The 17398-nt window shown below is 45.0% G+C and overlaps 1 protein-coding gene across 1 annotated transcript in view; it reads left to right on the top strand.

Annotated features, from left to right (window-relative positions):
* Nucleotides 1–17398, top strand: part of LOC125005279 (protein TANC1-like) — a 36549-nt gene that overhangs the window by 16668 nt on the left and 2483 nt on the right. The window contains exons 10-28 of the mRNA XM_047580516.1: nt 708–835; nt 3673–3904; nt 4690–4856; nt 6568–6876; nt 9913–10113; nt 10254–10357; nt 10474–10582; nt 10901–11023; nt 11110–11346; nt 12053–12268; nt 12443–12524; nt 13780–13913; nt 14009–14132; nt 14227–14402; nt 14887–15019; nt 15338–15367; nt 15454–15545; nt 15633–15779; nt 17241–17341. Of these exons, the coding sequence (XP_047436472.1) occupies nt 708–835; nt 3673–3904; nt 4690–4856; nt 6568–6876; nt 9913–10113; nt 10254–10357; nt 10474–10582; nt 10901–11023; nt 11110–11346; nt 12053–12268; nt 12443–12524; nt 13780–13913; nt 14009–14132; nt 14227–14402; nt 14887–15019; nt 15338–15367; nt 15454–15545; nt 15633–15779; nt 17241–17341 (2845 nt within the window). The remainder of the gene's footprint in view (nt 1–707; nt 836–3672; nt 3905–4689; nt 4857–6567; nt 6877–9912; nt 10114–10253; nt 10358–10473; nt 10583–10900; nt 11024–11109; nt 11347–12052; nt 12269–12442; nt 12525–13779; nt 13914–14008; nt 14133–14226; nt 14403–14886; nt 15020–15337; nt 15368–15453; nt 15546–15632; nt 15780–17240; nt 17342–17398) is intronic.

Here is a 17398-nt window from a genome sequence, read left to right as displayed (position 1 = left end):
GGGTCTCCTCTTCATTCACACAGCAGTGGAACGCTACAAGTTGAGTTTATACGTGCTCCAGTGAGCTGGGATAAGATAGTGGAACAAACATCGCTCTATGGTAAGGGGTTAGTAACTGGGTCACCCTTCTTTCAAGTTCTCCCCTGAGGTTTCTCTGCTGATTGCAGATGTGTAACAGGAGTGAGGTTGTTTTTTTTTTTTGTTTTTTGTTTTTTTTCCATTTCTCTTCATGTGTGGGATTTTGCACATAAATGCACATATTTTTGCACATTTTTCTCACATCATGTGCTTTCAGCCTTTTTCAAGTAGTGCCTTAAGAAGTATTGTTAAGATTACTGGCAAGAGTGCAAGGCAGGACAGAAAAAGCGGAGTTGCATTCATTTTTCAGCACCGGGTCATTATTTATTGATGTCCGTATTGTATGTTGTCGCTCTAATTTAAATTTAACAGAGGGTATAGCATGTGGTGTGAGGAGTCCAGCCTGCAGGTCCTTCTGCAGTCTTTTTTTTTTTTTGCAGCCTTCTTATGTATCTTTTTTTTGCTCATCCAGTCTTGCTTACAGATGCACTAATTAATTGGAGGAGTCTTTTTTGCGGCTCCTCGTAGACTTCACTTCTGACATCTCCGCGCTCTCACCTGAGAATTCATCTAACGAGTGTAAATGGCAGCTTTGCGTTTGTTGTTTGTGCCTTTGTGCTCTCGCCCAGGTGGGGATAGGCAGGGAAAAGCAGCCTCCAAACAGCCAGCCGACTCCCAGCCCAACCAGAGTGCTGCTGGTGGGACGAGCGAGAGTGCAGCACAGAGGAAAGAGGCTGTCAGATGCCTGGCTGCCAAGGTAACCTGAAAACACACGTGCACGCTAACGTTTGCATTTCTAGACCTGTGAGGACATGCAATTGCAAAACATGTCTTCGTAGCGTAGGTCTTCAACAGGGGGTCTGCAACCCCTAGGGCGTCCGCAGAGGCACCGCAGGGGGGGTCGAGATATCTTTGGTTGATTGGACATTTTTTTCTTATCTTTGAAACATCTAAAATGTATAAATATTGCATTGTCTTGTTTTGTAGCAGTTGTAAAGGAGCCAAGAAAGTTTCTGCTCCCTTGTCTAAGTTCAGCACATAATCTCCCATTACTCGTCATTTTTTCACTTAAACTAATCGGATGTGATGTGCTGCCAGCGAGTTCAAGAGGTGGATTTCGCTTCCTTTGAACGGAGCCAGAGCAGCTGTTTCACATTAGTTTCCAGTGGTTGTGCTAAGATAACCTCAGCAGGTTTATGTTCAAAGTGCAGACTGACGGAAGTTATAATTTATCTTCTCATCTCCCTGCAATAATACAAAAAAAGGTGCATTCACCATAATGTCAAACTATACCATTACCATCAGAACAACATTCCTTATGCCAACCTGACCTAAAATCAAATGTTCCACTCTGATGACCCTAAATAATCAGTCAAATTGATTCTCACATAGATACATTACATGCATATACAATTGCACAACACATCTTTGCGCGTGTGGTTATTCATCTCATTGCTGATGAGTCACCTGCAGACAAATGCAAGAAATTACATTTACGTTAACAGGGAACGTCCTTTTGTTTACCGTGGCACGGTGGCAGTTTTCCTGGCTCTGCTTTATTTCCCTGCACTTCTATCATCTGTCAAGTATGGTCACACAGTACAGCTTCACAAACAGTACTGCAGGGAGCTATGACTACTAAAAGCCTTCACAAAAGACTGAAGAGGGATCGGCATGAAAGGAAAAGAAAAAGAGTACAAAACAGACATCAGCGTTTTTTCAGTTGTTTCTCGTCGAGGAGCTGCAGCATGAGGCTGCACGTTTGTGACACGAGATTCTAATGTCAGGGTGTTCTTCTCCGTTTCTTGAGCACATGTAGAACACGCTGCTGACTGCATCACACAGATGACATGGAAGCTTCTAAATTTACTAGCGTGGCCTCAATAAGAGTTTCCATGGGAACTAGTCAGACTACGTGTGATGGCGAAGGATGTTTGCTCAAAGTAAAACCATTGACAGCGTCGCGTGTGGACGGTCGGGGGCTCAGACCTAGAGAGCATCGAGTGCATATGTCTGAGGTGCAGCTTCAGCTTGTAGTTGCATTTATTTTCGAGGAAAGCAGAAAAAAAAATCTCCAAAAAATGGGCTTCATTTCTTGTAGCCCCGTTCTACCAGTGCTTTACAAAAATTCTGCAGTGACCGACTCAATGAAGTCCCCATTGAGTTTTTTGCGTGTAGTCAGTGTTATGACTCATCCACCTCAGTTCTTTCTGTGTTTATACTGTATCTCAGTGTTATTTCATTGTGACCCATATCTTTATACGGTGTGAAAAGAGATTTTTTTTTTTTTTTTTTAGCTTTTTATGTATTTCTTCTAGGGAACCATGTGCATAATAATGCAGCGTATGAATCTGTGCAGTAACATTGTCCCTCTCCCGCGCGTGATGGGGTCACCCAATTTACTTCTCAGAGTCATAAATCAAAGAGCACGTGCAGCTGCTTGACCGCCCCAAGGATTTTCTTTTAAATAACAAAAAGTAAAAAAGGTGCTTTTCATGACTTTTGCTCTTGACTCATAGAGCGTAGACGAACTGGAGCAGGATTTTGCAGGACTCGGACAGAAAATCCGACCGTCTGCGAAGTTGATGCTCGGTATCTTTTCGCCAGAACATTCGTTTTTAACACATGATCTGATGTTGGAGCCTAATTTGACAGCTGACTAAAAGTGACAGGCTGACGTCATGATGAAGTGCATGCAAAATAGCCAGAGGAGCTTTTTAGAAGTTTTCAACCAACTTAATATTCTTCTGCGCTTCCACCTCCTGTTGCGTTCCTAATGGGAAAATCACACATTATGGCCTCATGAAATGCTTTTTTGTGTTCCCCTACTGTTAAAACCTGTTTTATTTCCAATACATTCTTTTTCCACTATTTTCACCCAAGCCGTTAACAGTTATGCAGATTTTATTTACACCCAAATACACATTATGGGTGGGCGGTAAGACCAGAAATGTATATCATTGTATTTTTCAAAATTCTGACAACATCACAGTGTATCAGGGTATTTTTTGTCATGCACAATCATGTTTTTACAACATTTTCTACTGGCTGAGAGAGGAATTAATGCAGTAGATTGACTACGGATGGACTATTTTACTGTGCTGATGAGTAAATATTAGTATGGTATAATAATTTATCCCACACGAGTAATAAAACAGGTTTGCAAGGCTCCAATGTTATTAAGATGAAATGAAGAAACAATTACGGTTTCATTTATTTTGACATATTTATTCATATTTAATGTCTCTAATGTCAATAGCTGCGTGACCAGCTACCATAATAATTGTAGCCTGCGCGCAACATTTTTTTATTAATTTTTAAAATTGGGGCCATTTTCAGGGACAGCTTTAGTCGTCATCCAAAATGGGCATGTCCCTAGAAATCGGGGACGTCTGCCGCTTCCTTTTTTCAGTCTATCTTCACCACGCCTCACAGTGACATGCGAAACAAAATGTCTAGAAGCGCTACATGGATAAACGGTTCGGTCTGGTTCCGAATTTATTAGTTATGCCTAAAGATGTACATGAATCTAGGATTGTCGCATTAAACACCTCTTTCTTTTGCGTTTCATCACCTGCCTCTCCCTCCTGCCAGGTGGTAGCCTACCATTTCTGCCAGGCCGACAACACCTACACATGCCTGGTGCCGGAGTTTGTGCACAGCGTCGCCGCCCTGCTGGCCAGAGCCACGCAGCTCGGCCCCTACAGGGACCTCCTGGTGCAGGAGCCTCACCTGCAGAACACGCTCAGCCTGCGTTCCTGCGTTCAAGACCCCATCGCTGCCTTCCGGAAGGGCATCCTGGAGCCCATGGCCAGCTTGCGCAAGGGTAATGAAGTCTGCACGCACGCACTTGAAGACGAATGTGCAATTCAAATTTAAAGAGCTTTTAAAGTTTAAAATAGTATCAGCTTAAAGGTGGGTTGGGGACTGTCTGCTTCCCTTACCCTGCAATTAGCGAGCGTGCAGCCATCTCCTGTGTGAAATAGCCTATTAATGACTCCGTGATGGGCTCATAGATTATTTTTTCTAGTTAGGGTCAATGATTTGAAACACTGTAGAGTGTGAAACAGATGTTTGGTCATTTGCATGGGGAATAGATGAGTGTTATTTTTACCCCAGTGAATCATCGGAGTCCCACAGGATTTCAAGGTCACAAAGTACTTGGGGGAGAGGCTCTGAATGTTGGGACGTGTGAGCCGGCTCAGTTTCTCGTGACACAGTCAGCCAGCTAGATTGATGTGTTGTAATGTCCAGGCCCTTCACAGTCTGAGTGGAAGGAGTGTTTTGTCTACTCCATCTCTATTAAGCAGGTTAGGAGGGGGTAAAAAAAAAAAGAAAAAAAATCATGGAGAGCCCTCGTGCGGGTGAGTGTGAGCGTTCGAGTCCTCTCAGGTTTTCAGACGTGCACTGACAGATTTGATGATGTGAAACGTAGTGGATGTGTCCTGTTTCTAGCTAATAAACAACAATACTCTGCATCTCCCTTTCAGGAGAATATAATCAGTGTTACTTTATCCATAAAAGGACGTAGATAAAACCTGCCGTAATGAAATGTGATGCAGCGTTTTATTGTCCTCAACTGTCCGTTTGCTTCCTTTTCTTCCCGTTCAGAGAGGAGGTTGCCTGAAGAGGACTACATCATATTGGTCGACAGTCTCAATGAGGCAGAATTTCACAAACCAGACTACGGGGACACCATTGCAACGTTCATCACCAAAATAGTCTCCAAATTCCCACCGTGGCTTAAGCTGGTGGTCACGGTCAGGACCGGCCTGCTGGTGAGTGGGGTTATGTTACACACCACACCTGTCGTCGTGGCACAGATATCCTCCACCACATCGCATGAAGTGGTTTGTGGTCCCTGCATCACTGAAACATACAGTATTGTACATACAAAAAAACAAACAAACAAAAAAAAAGCATGCATGGTTATTTTATATTGTATTGCCAGTATCTACGCATTAGATATTAACACTTATTATGAGAAGGGTCATTACAATCACTGGGTGAGAGGTGGGGTCCTCCGTGGTGTAAGGTGTCTACCACAAGGAGACAAACATCCATGGCCACTCGCATCCACACCTACAACCAATTACCAATGAAACTAGCATGCATATGTACTGTGTGTTAGAACAGGGAGGAGCATAGAAACTCCCCCTGCCTCCCTCTACTTGGTTGGGTTTCAGTCACTCTCTTGAACTCAGTGATTGTGATAACGTCCCATTTTGTTTCAAACAGCTTATATGCTTTTGAGAGCATGTGGTCACTAACCAGCATATCCATCTCTGGACAAAATGTCTTTTTTAAGTTTTGAATCTTACAAATGAAACTCCGTTCCTTTCTATTGCTTCCCTTGTGTGCGTTACTTCAGTGCTGCACCACTTTTTATCGACTGTTGCAGCACCTTTTATGCCAAGCGAGGAGCACTTTAACTAGATATAAGCAGAAATGTCACAGCCTGGGTAAATCCCACTATCCAAATAGTTCGCTACTGTTAGATGTGAGGGGGAAAAAAAGAGTGCACACCGGGGGAAACGAGCTGTAAATATTCACCTCTCCTCACATTACCCCAGCCACAGAGGTATTGCGAAATCCGCTCCTTCTCTGTTTGCTCCCTGTACATATTTGATGTAGAGCTTCTGCTGCCATGCTATAGGAAGTGGCGTCGTTTGGCACAGTTGCTCTCTCTAGTCTGATGTATTTTCTCAATCCGGTTGGTAATCCCACCAAACAGCAGACGCATCTGTCCAACGCCAAAGCCAAGCCTCCAAATGCTGCATGGATTACAGCGTGAATGGAGGGTAATACTACTGGGAGTCTGGAGCTTGACAGCCAGCCAGCCGGTTACATAATTGGATTAGTGTTTGGGAATACACAAAACGCATTTTGGGGTCATTTTCTTCATGATGCATTTGAAGTCAGCGAGCGTTAAATATCAAAATGTAAAGATGAAAGGTTGCAGCTATTATCCGACTCTTGCAGCGTTCACGTTTTCCCTGTGGGATCGTTGTTTTCCCTTTTCCCTCCGTTACTCTTGTAAAACTACTTGACTATTTCAAGTGTTTGGGGCACCGTCTGTAGCCACAAGTCAATGGCTCGTCTGCGAACCAAAACGTTAGTCATCGTTGATGAGGAACTGAGATGCATTTTATTTCGTTTTTTTCCCTTTTCTGATCAGTCATAGCTGGTTTTGGCGAGCGTTGAGCACTTGAGGATGGCAAGAGAGAAGATGAAATGTGAATCTGAGAGAAGCCTGTGAGCAACGTTGGAGCTTGAGTCATTGTCACACTATTTACTGTACTGTATCCCATGGCTCTGCATGAGTCAGAGGCAACAGCATCTGAGGATTGGGTCCTGGATTTGGTGCTTTTAATTTGTCCTTAGTTAATGCACCAAAGACACACAGCCTACACATAGCGCGTGCTATTATAAGTATGTATATGTTAAACAGCGTTCCACCAGTAATTTAACTGTTTTATTATGACGCAGGAAATCACCACCCTTCTCCCCTTCTCTGGCATCTCTCTGGACATCCTGCCAGACAGCAGCGACCTGGGGGCCGACCTGAGCGACTACATCCATCACAGAGTCAGCGGCAGCACCCAGGTCGCGGCTAATGTCACCACGCCGACGGGCTCGGCACCCGATCCTCTGCTCCTCAGCAAGTTCAGCAGCCACCTGTCCACGCGGAGTCACGGCTCCATCCTCTACCTTCAGCTGACTCTGGATTTGTTCCACAAAGGCCACTTGGCTCTGAAAGGAGGAAACTACCTGGTTGTGCCTGTGTCCCTGTCAGAGGTGAGACACTTAGAGCAGAGGTCTTCAACGTTTTTCAGGTCAAGTACTCCCACACTGATGGAGAGATTAAGTAGGGACCCCTTACCTACTATGAGTTCTGAATTAAACTCGGCCTAGTGCTATTTATAAATATACATTATCATCATCATTTTGCATTCAATATTAAGCTATTCAAAGAATACACAGGTTCAAATGTAATTTGTTTGGTGTTTAAGAGGGAAAATTGTAGGGAAAAATTAAAAACAATATTATATATATATATATATATATATATATATATATATATATATATATATATATGTATATAAAATGTCTAATCAACCAAAGATTTTGTGACCCCCATGCAGTACCTCCATGGTCCCCCTAGGGGTCGCAGACCCCCTGTTGAAGACTTATGATTTAGAGCATTAGTTTGATGGACATGTGGAATATAAATATGGAATGGAATGGAAAATGGAATAAAAAAATATGTACTGAAATCAATTGAGTTATGCTGTGAACTAAACTACCCATGATATAGAACACAGGTCTGCGGGGGGTAATGTAGGGGGTGGGGGGGTCGCAAAATCTTTGGTTGATCAACATTTTTTTTTATATATATATTTTTTAATTTATCCCACAAATTTAAATTGTTTTAAATATACATCAATATGAATCCAACATATTTTAGTAAAGGGATAAATGGAGGCAGAAGACATGTTGCATGTTTGAAATTAAAAATAAAAATAAAATGTGTGTGTGTATATATATATATATATATATATATATATATATATATATATATATATATATATATTTGAACCTGTGTATTATTTGAATAACTTAATTTTGAATGTAAAATGATAATAGTAATGTATATTTATTAGTAGCACTAGGTCGAGTTTAACGTAGAACACATATAGTAGGTCAGTTTGAGGGTCCTTGGCCTGAAAAACGTTGAAGACCCCTGATATAGGATGATTTAAGACAGTCAAGATCGTCACAGCTTGTTGTAAAACTGTTCCAGCGTAAGACTGAAAACACATAATTAGAAGGATTACTCACCCGAAAGTCTTAAGTGATCTTTTAACTTTCCCTCTCTACAAGCCGACCACATTCACTGGTGACGGCCATGTTGGTGCTGTGGTGACAAATATTGTGCGAGACGAGGTTTCACACAAAACTAAATGTTCTTCACTATCTTTGTAAGAGGCTGCGCTTTCATCAAGTTGCAAGTAAACACGCTCATTTGTAACTCATGGCACAGTTTCAACGAATCAATAAAAAAAATAATTATTCTCCATATCTCTTGCCATTTGCTGCTGTATTTTTCCAAAACAAGGTCTCGCGGTGGTCGACTGCAAGATCATGTGACTTTCTGTTAGAGTGCAGCAAGCAAACCCATAAGTTAAACATTTAGCAATACACTGATCAGCTACAACATTAAAACCACTGACAGGTGAAGTAAACATAACAAACTTTTAGACCTGGCATTCGTGTGGATGTTACTTAGACATGTAGCACCCACCTAGACCAGACCAGGCACCCCCACCGAAAAGCAATGACACTCCTTAATGGCAGCAGTCATCCCCAGCAGGATGCAGCCTGACACAGACACACACACAAAAAAAAATGAAGAACAGTACAAGGTGTTGACCTGACCTCCAGCCTCACTAGATCCCAAACTAGTCAAGTATCTGTGGGATGATCCACAGAGGCCCCTCCCCCCAACCCATAGGACTCATACGGCTCCGTAAACAATAAAATAAAAGTGATAGTTCAGAATTAAGAGTTCAAATTTCATGTCAGAAAAGAATGTTGTCGATGTAGTTAGCATTAGTTTAAAACTAATGCATAAACCACTGAATTAGCTAAATGTGTAAAGCGTCCAGCGACACGCAAAGTTTAGTGAAGTGTGTTTCGTGAGTTTTCAGTTCACTTACTATGTAGATTAATGTGTAGATGCAGATCTTTTACCTTAAGCGTATATTTTTGTACCGTCCCTCCTCCTCATCTGGTAGTGGTAAGTGTTGAGGAGGTTCACAGTCTCGCACTTAAACACTTGTCAGTCATCCTGGTGAGCTGTCTGTCGTGAAATGGCATCGAGCCTGGACCGCTGAGGCAGGCAGTGTCCGTAAAATACGCACACAAAGGTACGCAGGCAGAAAAAAAAAAAAATATATATATATATATGTATAAAAGAAGAGAAAAAGTTGTTCAGATCTATAAGAGATAAAAATTACATAATCATTAATTTTAATTAGGACAGCAGATAAGAGGCTGTTAATTTGCAAACAAAGACTAAGAAATCAGAGGATTTAATGATGATTTAATAATGTGTGCGGAAAGCCTCCCTGTTGAGGTGTGTTTAAGTTGTGCAGGTCTACTTAATGGATGCTTGAACAGGTAAAGCTGTTTCTCTGGTTGTTGCTATAGCTATGACTTGCCTCTTAACTATCATGTTCAGCTTCCAACAAGGTTATTAATATTCTAAATTCATAGGTGATACAGCGATACAGGAGCCGTCTCAACAACGCACCTTCACACAGAGCGCCACACTACGCCTGTCAATCTAAGCCTCCTGTACACAGTAGGCTCCGCCCCTGTTGCTGCCAAGCCAATCATGCAATTGGCTGAGAGCCTGGATTCGGTCCCCAGGTGAAGTCCAGAAGCACGCGGCAATATTAGCAGAAGAGAAGCTAACAGAGCCAAATACTGAGGCCAAGATGGATCCAATAATTTCATATACATACATATATAAACATGTTTATGTCAGGTTTACGGCAGTTGCACGGGCACCTTGGATACCTAATCTCTCATCAGTTTGGGGGTCCTTAGCCTGAAAAACACTGAAGACCCCTGTTCTAAATAAAGCTAAATTAATCACGTCCATATGACTTAATTAATGACATAAGATTTCATTGTGTGATCATTTCGTGTTCATTGTGTTTATCCAGCGAGTTTTATGTGAACAAGTTAGTCACATGTTTTAACTGCAAAATAATGATTCAGTCCCGGCAAAATCCCGCCTCGCTGACAGCATGTCCCCTCTGTTAGGTGTACCTGCTGATGTGTCGTGTGAGCTTCCCGGATAAGGAGGTCTTCGAGCGGGTGCTTCCGGTGCTAAATGTGGCACTGGCGTCTCTGCACCCGCTGACTGATGAACAAATGTTCAGGGCACTGAATGCAGGCAGTGTGAGGGGGGAGCTGGAGTGGAAGGACTTCCAGCAGAGATTAGACAGTCTGGCTGGATTCATGGTAAGACTCTTGATATACGACAGCATGCGAGGGGTCGGGTAATGATTAAAGCTTTAGTCTGGCTCAAATTGTATGTTGATGGAAAATAAGACACGTGCCTTCGAGGTTAAGGCGTCTCCTTCTTCTCACTATGTTCGTAGGTTCGACGCAGGGATGGCACACGCATGTTGTGTCATCCCTCCTTCAGAGAATGGCTGGTTTGGAGAGCAGATGGAGAAAGCACTGACTTCCTCTGTGAGCCTAGGTGAGGATAAAGGTCAAAGATTTTTAAGAGTCGTGTTGTATAAAAGTCTTCAAGAGGTGTTTAATTGATGTGTGCCATTTATGATTAAAATAAGAGGGCTGTACATTTGTCTACAGGAGTGGCCACGCTCTCCTGGCGTTCATGTTCTCAAGGCAGGAGGGCAAGCTGAACCGGCAGCAGACGATGGAACTGGGACACCACATCCTCAAGGCTCACATATTCAAGGTAACAATAATAACTTCTGTGGGTTTGTGCCTGGAACTGATCCCTTCTGAAACGCTTCGATTTCACCAAAGGCGTCACATAAACAAGATCCTACACTTTACCGTGTCATTACTGCGCTGAAGTAAGAGTGAACCCCGGCACCTACCTCCACCCACACACATTAGCAACACTCATATACATAAACACCCACGCTGGAGATTGTTTGCTCGCGTGGCTCAGCTTTACTCCTGGGACGCAATTCAGATTCTGCACCGCTGATCTCATCTGAGCAGCTTGTTCTTTGTCTGTAATGTGTCTCTCGTGTTCACATGTTCACAGGGTCTGAGTAAGAAGACAGGCGTGTCCTCCAGCGTTCTTCAGGCCGTGTGGGTAAACTGCAGCACAGACAGTCTGTCCGCTGCGCTGGCCTCCCTCAGGAACCTATATACACCTAACATCAAGGTGACACACAGCGTTGTCCCACATTTAAAAAAAAAAACTCCAGAATAACTTTTACACAGCGATATATAATTATTTCTTTTCTGCAGGTAAGTCGTCTGTTGATGCTCGGAGGCGCTAGTGTGACCTGGTGCACGGAGGTGATAGGGCACGCTCCCATACTGGCCGTCCACGCCCACCTGGGTCATCTGGAGATGGTGGCTCTGCTGCTGGAAATGGGAGCGCCTGTAGACGGGACCACGGACGGCGGCATGACGCCCCTGTGCCTGGCCGCCGCTGCGGGACACGCAGACATCGTCAGCCTTCTCTGCAAGAAAGGAGCCAAGGTCAGTGTCGTCTCTGGAAACTGCGGGTTTGGAGCAGGCAGCAACTTCCGGGTCTGAGCAAAGTGCAAAAAGTTCCAGCTCATCGAGTGGCTGCTTGAGGCTCCCAAAGGGAGCAAATCCCCATAGACCCCCATGTTAAAAAGCCCAACTTTACAGCAAAATTAAACATGTTTACAGCCTGGTACAAAAATCAATTTTAGTCATTTAGTCTTTTTATTAAGGTTTAAAATTCCACATAATTGAGTGACAGGTGGCAGCCTGAGCTTGGGTGGGCGGGTCTTAACTTCCGAGCTGCTTTAGCTCCGCCCCAACATGAACCCCATGTCCGTATTTTTTCAGTATTCAACTGTGAGCGGAGTAAAGCTCATCCAACATGGCGACTGCTCCGCCCACTTCGGGCTTCATTTTCAAGGTTCAGAATCACGTCACGATGGGTTTGCCCACAGTCCATACAGTCAATGGTTCGGACGCCGTAACCAGAATAATTACGGTGCACGAATCTGATTTCAGCCGACGGCGGATCACTGCGTCTATCAGCACCTTTTACGCCAGTGATATCCTGAACTGCTCTGGTTTTATATCACCACAGTTTCAGGATCTATTCTGGGAGAGAGATGACATAAACACGGCGGATCTAGGACAGCGTATTACAGGCGAAGGCCGGAGCCAGTGTTGTAAGTGCTTCTGTGTGCCCCCTCTGTGCCAGGTGGGCCATGCTGATAAGAGTAGCCAGTGTGCGTTGGTCCACGCTGGGCTGAAGGGCCATGCAGAAATCATCAGCATCTTGCTGGGCCAAGATTGGGGAGCGGCAGCAGAGATTCCCACTGACCCACAGCAGCACCACAGTAATGAAGCAGCGACTGGGAAAACACAGGCAGTGCAGCAGGCGGTCACGGCTGCAGCGAGTGTGGGACACACGCAGGTATGTATCAGAACAAGGCCCTAATGAACAAAAAAATGAACCTTCACGTAGAGCATGGTGTGTGGCCACGAGAGGATTTATTTGATGCCGTTTGTTAATTTCTGTGCTCAAGGTCTGTGGGTTCTTTGGTTTCGTCTCCGTGCAGCGAGATTGTAAAACTGTGTTTTCCTGCAGGTGGTGAAAAGCTTGCTGGACTTGAAAGATGAACAGCTGGCAGTGCAGATGGACGCTCACGACTCACTCTGGGGAGAAACGGGTGCTTTTCTCCTATCAGTCAGATATATTTAGCTTTCTCACCTCTTTCTGTCCATCAGTGGGGTTCTAGAGTCAGGCTCAAGGGCCTCGGGGTTGCATTTCAGGCTCGTCCTAGCTCTGTGCAATGAGCGTACATTAAAGCAACTAACTTACCTGCACACAGATGCACAGCGGAGCCCCTTTGACTGGAGCTGCAGGAGCGCAACAGTGCATAGTGCCCATTATCTGGTTTTAGCATTATGATTTTAGGCTGCTCTGGTTTTTGGGACAAAAAACGAGCGTCACGTTTATCGCGCGGATATATCTCGTCCTGTCGCGTTCGCAGCATCTGAAAGCAGCCTTTATTCAATTGCAGTTCTTTTACCCGCATCACAGATGTGATAACGCAGCTTGCAGAATTCTGTTAGCTCCATTTCCTGAAAGCATGTCGGATGAAACCCGTAGCTCTGCCTACAGCACCATTACGGCTTAATTCTATTACATAGTCCCCCTGCAGCCATGAGATAGAAAAAGTGGGAGCATGAAACACTCTCTCAAACATTCAGTCTTTGTATGCACGCCACTCCGGCTTTGTTTTTATATTCATGTCAATCTTAGGGTCATTGGATTACGCTCCATTAGCGGAGATAAAATGGTCAGTCAAGGATACAGTCTAATTACTGGAGCAGGGGCTTTCAACATTTAACAAAGACACAATGATTTAGTTTTTTCCTTTGTCTCATATGACAGCAGCTTTTCTTATACTAATTATCAATTGATTTGCCCACTGAAGCACGTGGACACATCAAGCAATATGGCATTCATCAAGGGCACTTGGAGGGTTAGAGAGAATAGCATCGATACCTTGACTCTGTCCCCGACTGCTCTGATTAGCGTGAAGGACGTGCACTCTAGAAAAAAAGGGCCGAAGCCCATCCTTTGTGAAAATAACAGCCTGGTGTAGTTCGGTTAATCTAATGTGTAGAGTCAGTTCCTTGTTCTTTTTTTCTTTTGATTTTGTTGAAAAAGATGAATAAAACCAAAAAGGTTATCTAGATTTATATTTAGCAGAAATTCTGTCTCAGAAAGATGTTACAGTCTAATAGATAAACCAGAAGCATGATATGAAGGAGCACCCCATGTTAGAATTCAGCTGATAAAAAAAAGAAAATATCCAGCCGTCGTTTTTCTTCCTGTTTCTCACTCCCGCTTCTTTGTGTCGTTTCCACATTCTTCCCCGCCTCGTCGTCTCGTCACGCCGCCGAACCCTCCGTCAGTACTGAGCGCAGCGGCGGGGAGGGGGAGGATGGAGATGTGCGTGTTCCTCCTGGAGCGGGGGGCCGGGCTGGAGATAGCGAACCGGAGGGGGATGTTCCCGCTGCTCAGCGCCACCAAACACGGACACGTGCAGGTGAGGAAGATTCTGCTCGTGACCGCCACTGGATGCTCCACATCTCACCATTTTTTTTTGTTTTGTCGGTGAATAATTTTCCCACTGATCCCCAGGTCGTGGAGCTGTTGCTGAAGCACGGCGCTGACGTCAACGTCAGCGACAAGCAGGGTCGCACCGCCCTGATGCTGGCTGCCGCCGAGGGCCACGTGAGCACGGCTGAACTCCTGCTGTCGAAGGGTGAGGCCTCCCCCACCTTCCACAGCGATTTCCACGCGTGCGTGACAAATGTGCATGAACCCGGAGAACAATATCGTATTGTTTGCGGTCCCAGGTGCCTCTCTGTCGTCCGCTGATAACGAAGGGCTGACTGCACTTAGCTGGGCCTGTATGAAGAGCCAGAAAGGCGCTGTGCAGCTTCTGGTGGAGGCGGGGGTCGACCCGAACCAGCCGGACAGACAGGGCCGGACTCCACTGGACCTGGCTGCCCTTAACGGGGACGCAGACACAGTGGGTTTCACGCCGTTGTTTAGATGAAATCATGTTGAAAAGCTTTATTTAGATGCAAACATTACTTATCTGCGGCTCCGACGCACTTTTATGACTTTGGAGAAGCGATCTCGCGCATAAGTGGCTTAATATACATTTTAAAATAGATGATTAGCAAATGCAGCACACGGCTGTAATTTGGAGCTATTTTGGGCAAATTAAAAGAAATTATCATAATCACCATTTTCCCTGCAGCACAGGACGTCGGATTTCAATCACGCTGAGTCAGAGAACTTCACTCCAAACATTTCGACTCTCATTGATCAGCGGGAGAGTAATCAACACAATCTCATAATCAACCATTTTCCAGAGTCAGAAAAGGGGCGGACGGCTCTGTTGGTAACGTCTGCTAATGTGGAGGAGCGCGCAGCATGTAAAGAGCCGTTTCACCGCTCCGCTCTCAACGTTTAAATCTAAATGATGTTGTCATTCGACGCACGTCCAGGTGCACTGCCTGGTGGAACACGGGGCCGTGCTGGAGAGAGCGGACAACAACGGCGCCAGAGGTTCTGACCGACCCGCCGGCTGCCAGAACCCGGCTCTGGTGGCTTCGCTGCTGAAGAAAGGATCCAAGATGGGTGAGAGGGCCACACTTTAACAAGACGCACCTACAGTAAACTTGACATTTAGGAATTTTTATCCAGAAATATGTAATATTACATAGTACAGTTAAACAGCTCTCGTAGAGAGAGGTGTTCAGAGAATGCATTCTGCTGTAATCCAATCAATAGAGGCTTTGCTAATATTGACAGATATATATGTGGCGGTTTTTGCAGCCGTACAGCAGATTGTTACACTTTTCTGCAGCAGCTGCACTTTTGCGTCTTACCTCTAACTCCCTCTTCTCTCGTATATATTTCTTCCATCCCCCGTCGCTCGTCTTCATCAACCAAAAGGGTACAGAACGGCCCCCCACGATCGATCAGGTACGGTGATTTATGTGAGACAGGAAGCAGAAGAGACGGGGCCAAGACGTATGATATAAAGATGAGTATTTGTACCACTCTGTCAGGTCACGCCACGTGGGCCATGGCTTCCTCCAAGCCGGACATTCTCCTCATCCTGCTGCAGAAGCTGATGGAGGAAGGAAACATGCTCTACAAGGTGAATGCTACAGACGGCGTGATATGAAGAGCAACACGGGATTAGCAGTGGTGAAAAGCTGACTGCTCTTTGTTTTGCGCTTTTCAGAAGGGGCGAATGAAGGAGGCGGGCCAGCGGTACCAGTACGCTCTGAGGAAGCTTCCTCGTGAGGGGCAAGGAGAGGAGCTGAAGGGGCTCAAAGACCTAAGAGTCTCCCTCTATCTGAACCTTTCGCGCTGCCGCAGGAAAACCAACGTGAGGCCCGCAGCTCCACCAAACTGCTCATGCACTATTTAACATCCGCAGGTTGATTAGGCGCCTTGGGAACAGCGGGGAGACCGTCAAAGGCAAAATAGATGGTTCCTTAAGATATATAATTTATCAGTATCAACATGAAAAGATAATGTCAACACCGGTTTAGCTCACTACGAAAATACCTCCCGCTTTTCAGATCTAATTTCGCGTCTCCCCGGTAAACAGAGTGTACGTGTAAGACCTGGAAGCAGGTGGTGACATAATGAATAACCGTGTGCTGTTAGTGCGGAGATAGATGTGTGTGGCCTGCAGCCAGGTTTTGGAACCCACCCCGGCGATGACAGACGTCCTAACAGACTGTGTAAAAATGCCACGCTTAGGGTCACTGTGGCCGATGAATAATGGGGCAGATAATGTGATGTGATAAGGTCACTCTCTCTCTCTCTCTCTCTCTCTGGCAGACTGAAGAGTCCGCACTCTTTTCTCCGTGTCTCTACAGGGGGTTATTTACAGTGGACGAGCAAGTGGGCTGGCTAAATCCTCCGTATTATAACCAAAACGCGGGCAGTAAGGGCCAGCAGGGAGACTGCGCGATACCGTCATTAAACATTCAACAGCGACGGCCACAATCTCGCAATTCAAGGCTGCCATTTCGACCTCGGTCTCAAGATCAGGAGACACAATGTGTCGGCGTCATTAAATATTCACCTGAGAGTGATGATGAGCGCAGTTTAAAATAAATAAATAAATAAATAAATAAAGGCAGCGCTCAGTCTGTTTCTCCCCCTCCTCCTCTTCCTCCTCCTCCTCTTCTTCTGCTCCTGGTCAATAAAAATGATTGCGGCTCCATTTCTGTTTCATTAAACAGTGTTTGATCTTCAGCTTCGTATAATGAAGGCGCAAACAAATGCCACTTTTGCTGAAATGGCCTCAAATTACAAACAAACAGTCTAGTCTCTTAATCACACGGCTGTTCGTGCGCACATACTAATCAGCCACAACATTAAAACCACTGACAGGAGAAGTGAATAACATTTACTATGTTGTTCTGCTGGGAAACCTTTGGCCCTGGCATGGGTGTGGATGTTACTTAGACATGAAAAACGCACCAAGACCAGACCAGGTAGCCCATAGCAACGACACTTCTTCATTGTAATAGTCATCCCCGCACACACACACAAAAACACTTCACACACAACTCACAAGGTGTTGACCTGGCCTCCAAATTCACTAGATCCCAAACTGGTCAAATTTCTGTGGGATGATCCACAGAGGCTCCTCTCCTCCATAGGACCCAAAGTCCCCCCACTAACAACATTCTCTGATGAGTCACAACTGTTTTGGAGGCACAGCAGAGACCTATGCTATATTAGGAAGGTGGTCATAATGTTATGCCTGGTTGGTGTATATGTTCCAAATCCTGATTTTTAAACGTATGCACTTTTCTATCTGAAAACACAGGATTTTGGCATCGCTGAGGAGTTTGCCACAAAAGCCCTGGAACTCAAACCCAGGTCCTACGAAGCCTTTTATGCGCGGGCACGTGCCAAGAGGAGTAGCAGGTACGGCAATACTGAATGAAGTGTGTTACTAGAAAGCAGAACCATCACACTCAGCGG

The sequence above is a fragment of the Mugil cephalus genome, chromosome 3 (assembly GCF_022458985.1).
Source record: "Mugil cephalus isolate CIBA_MC_2020 chromosome 3, CIBA_Mcephalus_1.1, whole genome shotgun sequence".
Classification (NCBI taxonomy): Eukaryota; Metazoa; Chordata; class Actinopteri; order Mugiliformes; family Mugilidae; genus Mugil; species Mugil cephalus.
Note: the sequence above shows the minus strand (reverse complement) of the source record. Positions and strands in the feature narration are given on the sequence as shown.